This window comes from Echiichthys vipera (assembly GCF_963691815.1).
Source record: "Echiichthys vipera genome assembly, chromosome: 12".
NCBI lineage: Eukaryota > Metazoa > Chordata > Actinopteri > Perciformes > Trachinidae > Echiichthys > Echiichthys vipera.
The window spans coordinates 7,227,825-7,239,910 of NC_139837.1; the positions used below are offsets into that span (position 1 = coordinate 7,227,825).

At 38.7% G+C, this 12,086-nt stretch overlaps 1 protein-coding gene across 1 annotated transcript in view; it reads left to right on the forward strand.

Annotated features, from left to right (window-relative positions):
- Positions 1-12,086, forward strand: part of dtnbb (dystrobrevin, beta b) — a gene marked incomplete at its 3' end in the record, with an annotated part of 32,277 nt that continues 20,191 nt past the window's right edge. Inside the window, exons 1-9 of the mRNA XM_083924634.1 lie at positions 1-111; positions 2,735-2,781; positions 4,686-4,753; positions 5,015-5,095; positions 5,208-5,421; positions 7,698-7,783; positions 8,739-8,893; positions 9,006-9,111; positions 10,428-10,594. Of these exons, the coding sequence (XP_083780760.1) occupies positions 4,687-4,753; positions 5,015-5,095; positions 5,208-5,421; positions 7,698-7,783; positions 8,739-8,893; positions 9,006-9,111; positions 10,428-10,594 (876 nt within the window). The 5' untranslated portion in view covers positions 1-111; positions 2,735-2,781; position 4,686. The remainder of the gene's footprint in view (positions 112-2,734; positions 2,782-4,685; positions 4,754-5,014; positions 5,096-5,207; positions 5,422-7,697; positions 7,784-8,738; positions 8,894-9,005; positions 9,112-10,427; positions 10,595-12,086) is intronic.

The following is a 12,086-nucleotide window of genomic DNA, read 5'->3' on the forward strand; positions in this document are numbered from 1 at the left end:
GAAGTCGGATGAAACGGGAGAGGAGGTTGAAATGTGGTGATGGATCGTCCGAGCTGCTTCTCATCGCTCGGACAGCTGTAGCGTCGGCGGACACGCGCGGATTCATCAAAGGTGAGAGTGCGGCTGTGAATCACGGAGGAAATATCCCCCTTATTCACCCTGGACCACTTATCCCCCTCATCTGATGCTGCTGCTGCTGCTGCTGCTGCTGCCGATGATGATGGTGATGGTGGTGGTGATGATGATGATGCTCTAAACGCAACCTGCGTGATTATCCTCCGGTAAAGGCCAAGCTGAGCTCACTTCTGTCTCTTATTCGACTGTCGAGACACCAGTGAGAATTGAAAAGATGCAGGATTGCCATTGTTTGGTACCCCCCCCCCCCCCCCCCCACACACACACACACACACACCAAAATGATGGGCATCACGACACATAATTTCCAATTGCGGAAATAAAGTAAATCTGCTGTTAGATCAGCGGTATGGCTGCGTTTGCGTTCTTCCGTCGCTTCAGGAGTGCATTTGAAGTGCTGCAGGATTGCTCACTGTGAGAAATGAGGCTCGCAGAAACCGAGAAGTGGATGATATCAGCGGAAGGGAGGTACTGCAGTAACCGAGTCCTTATGTTGACTCGCGTCAAAGGATGTTGTCATTACCCCGAAGCTGAAGGTGCGGTTACAGTAAAATGCACCTTTACGGGCCTATAACGATCACCACACAGTCTTTTGTGTCACAGAAGGGCTGACATCAAACGTGTTACGAACTTGGGATTGTGTATGTGCGAATGAGTGACTAAAAAATCTCATGCATTCAGATCTTTTGGACAGGCTGTGCCTTTGAATGTGCCCTGGTCTGTGAATTAATTGTGTCCATGAATTATTGAGAACTTGTCTCAGTTTCCTTATCTACCACAGAAATGATCAACTCATCCATTTACTGTCACTTACTGCTTACATTTCTCCAAACACTGCCTGCCAGTGCATGGACTGAGTTGCCTACAGATGAATTTCTGCAGTTACTTCATAGGCTCAATATTTACAATGAAGCATTGTGTTTGTGTTTTGCTGACATGTGTCTGCTGGGTCTCCCACTGCATAGCAAACGTTTTCTTCCCTTTCACCAAAAGTGCATCGGTGCTCCTCCTGGCATATTAGACCTGGAAATACAGTGTGCGATGCCCCATTTAGGACGCCATTTAATACGTAATTAGGCTGACCAAGTGTTTTCAAGTGCAGTAATGGCCAAAGTGAATCCTTCATCCTGAATGAGTTATAGCCGTGATTTTCCCACTGAGCTGCAAAGAGCCACAAGACTGTTTGTTGTTTAATTTAGCACAAAGTGGTTTATTGTTGACCTCGAATGCAGATATATCATTCACTTCATTTTATGTAAGTATTCTTATAAGCAATTTAACATTTCATTCATTTTTCAAGAGAACGTGTTAAACATTCTCAGGTTTCAGCTTCTCCAAAGTGAAGATTTTCTCCTACTCGTTCCTACATCATCGTAAATATATTTGCATTGCTGGTCATAAAAAACAAGACTCTTGTCACCTTGTGATGGGTAAGGCTCCAACCGATGGTTATATTCACTATCAATTAATCTTCAGATGATTTTTTGATTGATTGCTTTGTCCATAAAATGTCAAAAAGTAGTGGGAAAATGACCGTTAGCTTTAACTTTCTAGAGCCCAAGGAGACATCTTCAAATGTCTGTCCATGTCCGTCCACTCCACAATCCCCCCAAAATACTTAATTTAGTATCACATATGATGAAGAAAAAGATTAAATTCTCACATTTGTGAAGCTACAACGAGCAAATGTTAGTATCTAAAATGATTATTTGATTTTCAAAACAGTTTCTGATTAGTTTTTTTGTTGATTTAGATGATAATATAGTATTTAGTCCACTAATCTTTGCAGCTCTAGTCATGGGCTTTTTTGATATTTCATAGTTTAAATCGATAAAATAATCATTGATTGTAACCCTGATCATAAAATATATTGTTTTGAATAAAAATGAAATAATGCATAACTGAATTTCAGTGGACAATGTTCTAGCTGGTGCCTCTGAGCGGCAATAAGAACCACTTAACACAAGCCAGGGTAGCAAGTGACTGGAAATAGGCTGCGTTATAACAGTAGAGATCAACGTGAGAAGAAGACAAGCACTGAAAAAAAAGCAGAGAGAACCATGCTTGTGTGTAGACTACCTCGGGGGAGCAGAACCTTGGCTTCTTTGCTTACGCTCTGCTGGTCAGCGTACTCACCCTGAGAACATGCATGTGATCCAGGCATGTTTGGGCCGTTTGGTACGAGGCTGTCCGGGGCACCCAGCGCTTCCCCCTCATTGGCCAGCTGTAATGTGCTCTGTGCCCGTCATCATTAAGTGCTTCCTTTGCTCTCAGTCGGTGTCATTAGCCCACAGGATGCAGTCACTGCTGAGCGGGATGTCATGGAGAATTATCATTTGCACAGACCACAGGCGCTAGAGTGTTCCCCAGTCGGCTCGCCAGTATCTCTACAGGAAGAGAGAGAGAGAGAGGGGAAACAAAAAAGTACAAATTGAGAGTTAATGAAGTCCTTGAAGGAGGGAGAGAGGGGACGTGTTAATTACTTCTTCAAAAGTCAAGTACATTTTGTCAGCGAGGAATAGCTTCTCTCTCATAGTAATGGTGACATTGAGCTGAAAGACACCCTCATTTACTCTTCCGATCTGTCTTTTCTTCACAGGGTCGACGTTTCAGGCTGCACTTTGTTTGAAATTCAGCCAGCGACAGGTGAATATTGAAATCTTAAGTTACATCTTATGTGTTAAAAGATATGGTGTATCTGTCATGTATAGTCTAAAAGCAAATTACACTATTTTCAAATACATTATACCACACATTTATGCCACTAATATAGTACTATTAAATGTTGTAATTTCATAAGAACACAAGGTAATATCGCTGTTGAAGAGAAAGATCTGTTTTAAATTAAAATGCACACTGTTGAAGAAAAATGTCACCTGAAGAAACGACTTGTACCACAACATTAAAAGCCCCGATGACACTTGTTGAGGAATAGCAGAATGAAGGAATAATGAAATAAGGAAACTTGGATTGTTTCAAAGGCAATTGGTATTCCACAAGTATGAGTACTATGTTGAAACAAAAAAAAAACAGACACACACAGTGAATCCTCTTTGAAAACACACAGCAGAGTCCACTCTGAAGTTGTATCAGACGTCAGAACCAAAGCTCAAGTTTAACCAGTTCAATAGATGTAGAATCTTTGGTATGAAAGAGACGCGTTTCCTTATTGATCCTCCGTACAGCATCTGACACCTGCTGCATCCTGAAGATTAAAGTCCTCTTTATCAGCTTGTGCAGTTGATTTTAAGGCTAAATACAGATTGTCAACACAATTTAAAGGAACTGTTTGACATTTTCGGGATATGTTTCCTATTTGATTTGTTTACGGTTAGCTTAGTTAAGGAATAATAATCTAGCACATAACATCCTACATAGAACCACAACACTACATGTTTGCTTTTTGTACAGATTAAATGCAAATATACAAGAGATATACATCTTTTATACATCAATGTGTGGGCTTTTAGTCGTGCTGGTAGGTAGATCTGTTCTCCTTTAACTGAGCCGAGCTAGTTGTTTCCCCCATTTCCAGTCTTTATGCTAACCTCAGCTAAACGTCTGACAGGTACAAGGCGATAAATATCATCAAACAATATAAAAAACGTATACATATTTCTATATAGTTTCTATTCCTCAAATAACCAGCTGTTATTAACTGTGTTATGGCATATTTACATCCTTTGTCAAGTATGTAATTAACACAGAAAGGCTTTACCATGTGGTTATTTCATAAACTCAATTAAGTCATTGAATTATTTACAAGAAAATAAACTATTTTGTGATTATTATTGTGAGTTATGAAAATACATATAACAGGATAGAAGATTTTGTCCATATCGCCCAGCGTGGTGTCAATCTTATCATATAATTCTTAGCAAAAAAAGCAAATAAGTGTATAAAATGTTGAACTATTCCTTTTGAATAAAAGTTATATTTTTGTCAAGATTACAGTTTCTTAGTTGCCGCTGAGCAACACTGTTGTTTAACTGAGCCACGATACAAACAGTGACGATTTAAATGTAAGACATTATACTGTACCTCTTGTTTCCATATCTCTCATATTTTCAGTGATTCAAAAAGTGAAACAAACTGACCTCAATGTCATTTCAACCCTTTAATAATCTACCAACCAAAGCCATGTAATCTATTCATTTTACAGTGAAGTGAAAAGCAGGAGTGATGACTAATACAGCCCTTTATGTACACGGTAAATAATAAAGATGAAAGAACACATTATATTCTTCAGGTATACCAGTGTTCAAGAGCTCACATGCACTTTAGCTGACCATGAAACGGGCGCAGTAATTCACACAGAAACAGCAGATCTTCTATATTTAAAATATGTTTATTTATGAGTTTTGGGTAATAATTTATTTTGAATCCAACCACAAAATTATAAGTTATAGTCTACAACATTTTCTTCAATTGTACTAATAATATTTATGTTAATCATTGTCACTTACATGGTTTCTGATGTATTCTGTACAAAGAAAAGAGCTGTAATTGAACAGTAAGCGTTGAATGCTCTACTGTTTGATGTGCCACAGAATGATCGAGGAAGGCAGTAAACGAGGCAAGGCCATGGTGGAGAAGAGGCAGCTCTTCATGGAAATGAGTGAGTGGAGTCGACTGAAAGAAATCTTTTTTCACTATTCATGCTCAGCAGCGGCACATGCAAGCCTTTGACTGGCTCCAAGTTTCGCAGGAGATATTTGTTTCCTCACACGTATAGTATGATTCCTCCCACGCAAAGACAGTGATAGTGTTAAAATGTACCTTCTCTAAGCCTGGTTGTGGTTGGAAAGACTGCAGTGAAGTGGACAGGCATAGCATTAATCAGATATCTCTTCTTTTCCTTTATGCTTTTGTTTTGCAGGAGCTCAAAACTTTGATGTAATTAGACTGTCGACTTACAGGACCGCCTGCAAACTCCGGTTTGTGCAAAAGAGATGCAACCGTAAGAGCATAAAGATTCTCCTCTCATGACACTGTGCCACCAACAGAAGTGTTTGTTCCAACATGAACACAGTCACAGCCTGATCGCAGTCTGTCCGTTCCCTCCCTCACAGTTCATCTGGTGGATGTCTGGAACATGATCGAAGCCTTTCGTGACAATGGGCTCAACACATTGGACCACAACGCTGAGATCAATGTGTCGCGGTTGGAGACCATCCTGTCTTCCATCTACTACCAGCTCAACAAGCGGCTGCCCACCACCCACCAGATCAATGTGGAGCAGTCCATCGGGCTGCTGCTCAACTTCATGGTGGCGACCTATGACAGGTATGGGGCAGGTGGTCAGTGCAGAGGAGCCGCTACACTGATCATTGGAATCACTTTGTTGTTAAGCTAGCGTCGATGCAGAAGCTGCAATACATGTTTAAATGTTAACAATTGGTTTCACATTTCACATTTTTTGGCGGTGGTTCCCAATGAAGGTATGTCTACTAATGGGACTTTGCCACTGATTGCATACACTGGTTCTAAATCACAAATGAATCATGATATGATATTATATCGATTCTTTAGACAACCACACTATAATTACTGATATCACAAAGTCTGGCGCGATATGATTTCGATTTGATACAATTCAGGGGCAATTGATCGGTGTAAGATGATGTCATATTAATGTTAATACTAGAGACCGTCTTGTGATTGGATCACTCTATCCCCACTGCCAAATCGGACCAGGGGTGTAAAGTGGTGGGGAAATGGCCCCTTCCTAACTTTCTAACCCCCTACTTCTGCCGCCGTTGCTCAGACCACACAGCAACTAAAATAGGATTTGACAATGTTCCAGATCAATGTTACCCTGAAAATCCAGACACACCGCTCTGCAGCTGCCTCTGGGCACAAACCTCCATTAACATTAAAGTACACATTAATGCATCAATATAATATGCATTATTCTGAAAGTCTATTCTGCATAATTAGTAGCTTCTGCCAATACTTTTGTATTTTTACATCAGTAAGATTTTTATTGTATGACTTTTACTGTAACAGAGTGTTCAGAGTCATTTTTGTGGCATCAGGGCAAAGTGGTACCCTTAATGACACTCAAAAGAAAGTTGAACATTTTGGAATTATTTATGCATGTAGTGGTTAAAATGTTATAGTATTATTAAAATTGAGAAGTGCAAGGAAATATCTTATCCAGCAAAAATGTAAAAACGAAACAAAACATAAAACAGCGGTTCTAGCTTCAGCAGGGATTTACTGGATTTAAGACGGTTACATATTGGGGACGAATCTTGGGTAGAGGTGAATGTGTGTCAATAAAGTTTACAAAAGAGCAAAAAAAAAGTCAACACACAGTGACCGTGAACATGACAAGACAGAGGGATCTGAAAGAACAGGTTGTTACATCTTACTGCCAAAGAGGCCGCTAGAAAAAAGTTAAAATCTTACGGAGTGCAACTTTAAATTCTGGTTTAAAAAAACTGTAGAAGGTAAACACCCTCAAATTCCCAGTAAAAATGCGTGGCGAGTGACTTTAGTGTTGTCCATGGTAACTCTGGCCCTGACTTCAGACAGGTTTTAGTCCTCAGAAATCAACGAACTGACAAATGTTGGACAAAAGACATCTGCCTGCTTTCTTTATCACACAGCAGATGGAAAAAAAGTCTCAATCAGCTGAAGTATTCCTGGTGATGTTTTATTGTATATCCCTTGTCTTAACGTCTGCTCTGTGGAGTGCAGAGGTTTATTATTGACTGTAAAGCTCTCTCTCATTATTGGACCCCGTGCGCTCAAATTGATTGGCTGTTTGCCCCGTCCATTCATCGACCCATTCGTCTACTTTTATCTGAAAGGCCATTCTGGTCCCGCTCTGTTATTGTTCATGCTGCCGTATCTCTGGGAAACTTTGTGGAAATGACTGTCTGTGATCACAGGAAGCAGTTTCGCTATCTGTCCCTGAGGTCCAAACTGAATTAGGCAGAAGAGCTTTCATGTACTCGGTTACCTCTACTCGGAAGCCAAAGCTAAATTAATCTGAAATGAAAACGCTGTTGTCTCTCTCTTAAGTTACGGGGTCTTGAGGCAGCGTAATAGTGACCTGAATATGTACTCTGCATGTTATTGTGTGATTTAAGGCTTAGCTCATCATTTTTGACATTTTACACACTATTGGATGCAACCACAAAAGTGCACTGATAATTCTCAATTTAGGTTGGCACACGTTTTATAATCTGTTCATCATGGTGTCAAGGTTTTCATCTCAAATTCATGATTTCTCATGTTAAATTAGATAAAATACATCCCACTTTTCAATGAAACGCGTAATATTTCTGTGCCAACGTTACATTATCTTCTATTAAAGCGAGTTTGCTGTCTGTAATTTGATCTGAAATGACATTTGTGGGGTAATATTATATGCTAAAACATAGAGTGACAGTAACATAAGTAGAGAAGAGTTAGTAGTAGAGAAAAAGTGACTAAGATCTACTGGTCAGACCAGACCAGCTAAGGCTGGAGTGGCAAAACCAGTAAGTGAACTGAACAAAGGTGTGTGTGTTACTGCTCATGAATTTAATATTCTTTCTTTCTACTTGCAGTGAAAGCCATGGGAAGCTGACTGTTTTCTCCATGAAAGCCATGCTGTCAACAATGTGTGGAGGGAAAATTGTGGACAAACTACGCTGTAAGTACATTTCTCAGCACGCTAATAGGGATGGGACAATAATTGTTGTTATCGCGGTGTAAAAACACTCACAATAAGTTAATTGTGGTGAGTAAGTAACTGTTCAAATCAAGCAGAATGTATTTTATTTTACAGAAAATTCATCTTCTCACTTAATGTAGCCTACTATGTACCTGTTGGATCTTCCTCACAGCAGCAGCCCGGGTTCATCTCCCACCTGCAGCCCTTTGCTGCATGTCTCTACCCCATTTCCTATCAAACTTCAGCTGTACTGAAAGATTAAGGCATAAAAAAGCCATAAAAAATAAACATATCACCGTACATGTATTTATTAACCTCGTGATTACTCAAAGTCTGTTCCGCTGTGATTTTTTATGACATTCTTTACTATGACTTATTTTTAGTTAATCAGGGGACCTTATGATTTATGATTTCATTAATTTAGATGGTTTGTTTTTTACTAAAAGGGATGTTCACAAGAAGATATGTGTCCTGTCTGTGATGCAATAAAAATATTTCCTAACAAAATGTAATATAAAGTGCTTCCAGTGTGTTTTTGGTGGCATTTTAAGAGTTTTAAGTATATTTGGATGATTATCTGGATAACTTTGTAACTCACAATTGTGGATAATTGTGACATGAAACCTTTACATTGTCTCATACCTACACCCAACACATACGCTGTCAGAAGATATGCATGTGAAGAGCTGCATTTTTGATATGGTCGGATTTTCTGAACTTACGTCATGGCTACCTTCATGTAGTTGCTCCACTTAAACACACGGGGGCACTGTTGGAGCATGTATGCAGAATTCATTTGTGCATATTTGGATCCTCTACTGAGTGTGCAGACTGTGGATCAATAATGGGTTAAACATTTACAGATGTGCCAAAACCCTGCTTTTCACTTTAATTTTTGCTAAGAATAATAAATCTGACATTTGCTGTCTTGCAGATATTTTCTCACAGATCTCTGACTCAAGTGGAGTCATGATGTTTGCAAAGTTTGATCAGTTTCTCCGTGAGGTACTGAAGCTCCCCACAGCCGTGTTCGAGGGCCCTTCTTTTGGCTACACCGAGCATTCGGTGCGGACGTGCTTCCCTCAGCAGGTATGAGGAGGATATTTTAACCATGCATCCTCTTGTTCTTCTTCTTCTTCTTTTAAATCTCTAATACTTTTCACGTCTTGTTTAATACATGTTTGTGTGTGTTTGTATCTAGAAGAAGATTATGCTGAACACGTTTTTGGATGTGTTGATGGCAGATCCTCCCCCTCAATGCCTCGTATGGCTACCACTCATGCACCGACTTGCTAATGTTGAAAACGGTGAGATTTGGACTCTCAGCTATTTATATTCACACTGTAAATTCACACTGAAATATCAACAATTGAACATAAGCATTCCTCATTAATTTCTCTTAATTATTGTCTGACATCTGATAAATCATTTTTTGTGAATTAATAAGGGTGAAACTCACAAGTTTTATCACAATACAATATTATATTGATTCTTTTGACAGCAGCATGATATTTGCTCATATCTCAAAGTCTGCTGTGACATGATTTCAATTCAGGGGGTGCGATCAATACCAGATGATATAATTTGCCCAATTAATTTATACCAACTCACAAAAAGCCACTAAAATACGATTTGACAATTTTATTACTGAGCTTTTCCAGACGTTTAAATAAAAAACGAATTATTATTTTTAGTAAGAAGTATAAATATAAAGTGGGAATTTCAAAATAAATCAAGAACTTAAAGTTGACGATATGCATTGATATTTTCACAGTACATCGATGATATTGTGTTGATCATGGAATTTATATAAACCCAGCTCTGTGTCGTGCTTCCCTCTGTGGATGAAATCCCTGCAGAGTGGAGCATTGAAGGGCCACCAAAATCCGAAAATGACAAATTTTGTGGTATCTTACCTCGAATGCTACGAGCTCCATGCGCTCCAGCCATGAAGAGAAGCCATACATGGTTCATCCGCACTTACTGCCCACCCTGCCATGACACAGAGCGGGTTTAAAGTCAGCAAAATGTCTCTTTAAATAAAATATGAGAGTACTTCTTCCATCACCTGTTTTTTTATTAGGATACACAAGCCTAGCTTATCATATCTTTTGCCATCTAAAATCTTAATCTATAAGTAACTAGTCACTATATTTGTTAATAAAAGTAGTGGAGTTAAATGAACAATATTTCCCTGTGGAGTAGAAGAGAAGTAGAAGTATGAATTAATATAAAATGGAAACGCTCAAGTTAAGTACCTCAAAATTGTACTTAGTACAGATCTTGAGTAAATATACTTTTTTACTTTCCACTACTGGTCCCAGGGCGACATCAGACAAAAAAGGTTGGGAACCACTGTCTTAAAACTAACAGTATGCATAGGTTTTTATAAATAAGATAAGAAAATACTTTATTGATTCACAGATGGGAAATGTTGGTGCTGCAGCAGCACAAGGTCAGAAATAAGCTCAGATACCAAGTGAAAGCTATAAAAAATAAATAATTAGAAGTACATCAAATAAAAACAACAAGATAAAAATAGAAACTATAAAAGCGTAACTCATCAATAAAGATGTCTCTGCGCTGATAGAAAATCAATGTCTTTGTGCGTTTTACCGCTCAGTCTTCCATCCGGTGGAATGTTCATATTGCCGGAGTGAGAGCATGATGGGTTTCCGGTATCGGTGCCAACAGTGCCACGGCTACCAGCTCTGCCAGAGCTGCTTCTGGCGTGGCCATGCCAATGGTCCCCATAGCAACCAACACCAGATGAAGGAGCACTCATCTTGGGTAAGGCAAAGCCCTGATCAGTCTCTGTTTAACATCCTGTTGTTCCCTTTTATAAGACAATCCCAAAGTCAATTTCTCTGAGAGAGTGGAATGATTTTACAGCATGGTAGATCACTCAGCCCTCTCTCTTCATTTCCTGTCCCATCAAAGCAATCTAAGAGGGATTTTATGAGGTTTTACTCATTTTGGCAAATGAAGTTGTATTGATTGAATTTTTTGTGTTGCCGCATCCCCACAAACTCGATCATTATGTTATAAATCCAAACAAGGGAAGTCGTAGCCGCTGGATCCCAAATCCAATTCCTATTCCATTTGGTTTTTGACTTGAAAAACATCCCTGAATGCATGAAACACATAACAGTCTGAAAAGCATATCATATTTATCATGAAGGTTAGGTGGATGAATCTGTTCTGAAAGAAACATATCTGGGTCATTGTTCATCAAATTTTATTTGGTTTCAAGTGCTGAAAACAACCTGTATTGTTTGGCTGAGTTTGTTCAACCACCACAGTTCTAATTAGTTGTAGGATTACTGGCCCATATTAACATTATTTATTATATTTATATATTATAGCTGCTCATACAGGAGCAAGACCATTGTTGCGTCTGCTGCTAGTGCACTATACATACTCTCCATCGTAAGTGTAAATTGCACTATATAAAGTCAAGGCTATTGTATTTCTTAAACACATTTCAAAACAAAAAAACGCTTGTGATTTACATTAAACTCTTTTCCTAAATGATGATGCATGCTACGCTGATCATCCCGCCTTAAGACACTGGTATCCCGTCTCACATGAAATGATGAATTCATTTTTTTTTTCACCGTATAGTTAAATTACAAATCTTGGAGTTTGTTCCTTTTTATGCACGACAACAGTCAGATTTGAAACACTGAAATTGGTTATCAGTAAATTAAGATAAAAAAATATGTAAAAGTACAGCTACAGGATCCTTTTATATCAATAATGGTATGGCTATGCCACATTTATGTCACATCAGCAATACGGTAACTGCCCATTTCTGATTTCTAAATTATGAATGGAAAAATGAAAGTTCCTGATAAGGTAATTTAACCCAAATTTGGCATATATGTTGTTTTTGCACAGTATAATTGTTTTATCCACAATAAACTCTGCAATCTAACAACTGTCTTCAGTTGTCCAGATAAGATAATTTATTGTCATTGCATGTTAAACACAATGAAAATTGGTTTGGCAGCAACCCACTCCATGTACCAGCAAATGTGTAGATTTTATTTAGCTTTTATTTGGATTTTAAGTACGTATACATAGTCATAGTTATATACTGTCCATTAAGCACATGGCACATACAATTATAAAAACAGAACACAACCATACATGGATCTAACATGGAATGGACTTGTACTTAAACAGTGCCTTTCTAGTCTTCCAACCACTTAAGGGGCTTTTACACTACTTGCCACATTCACCCTGCACACATTCATACACTGACTGGCTGCCATGCAAG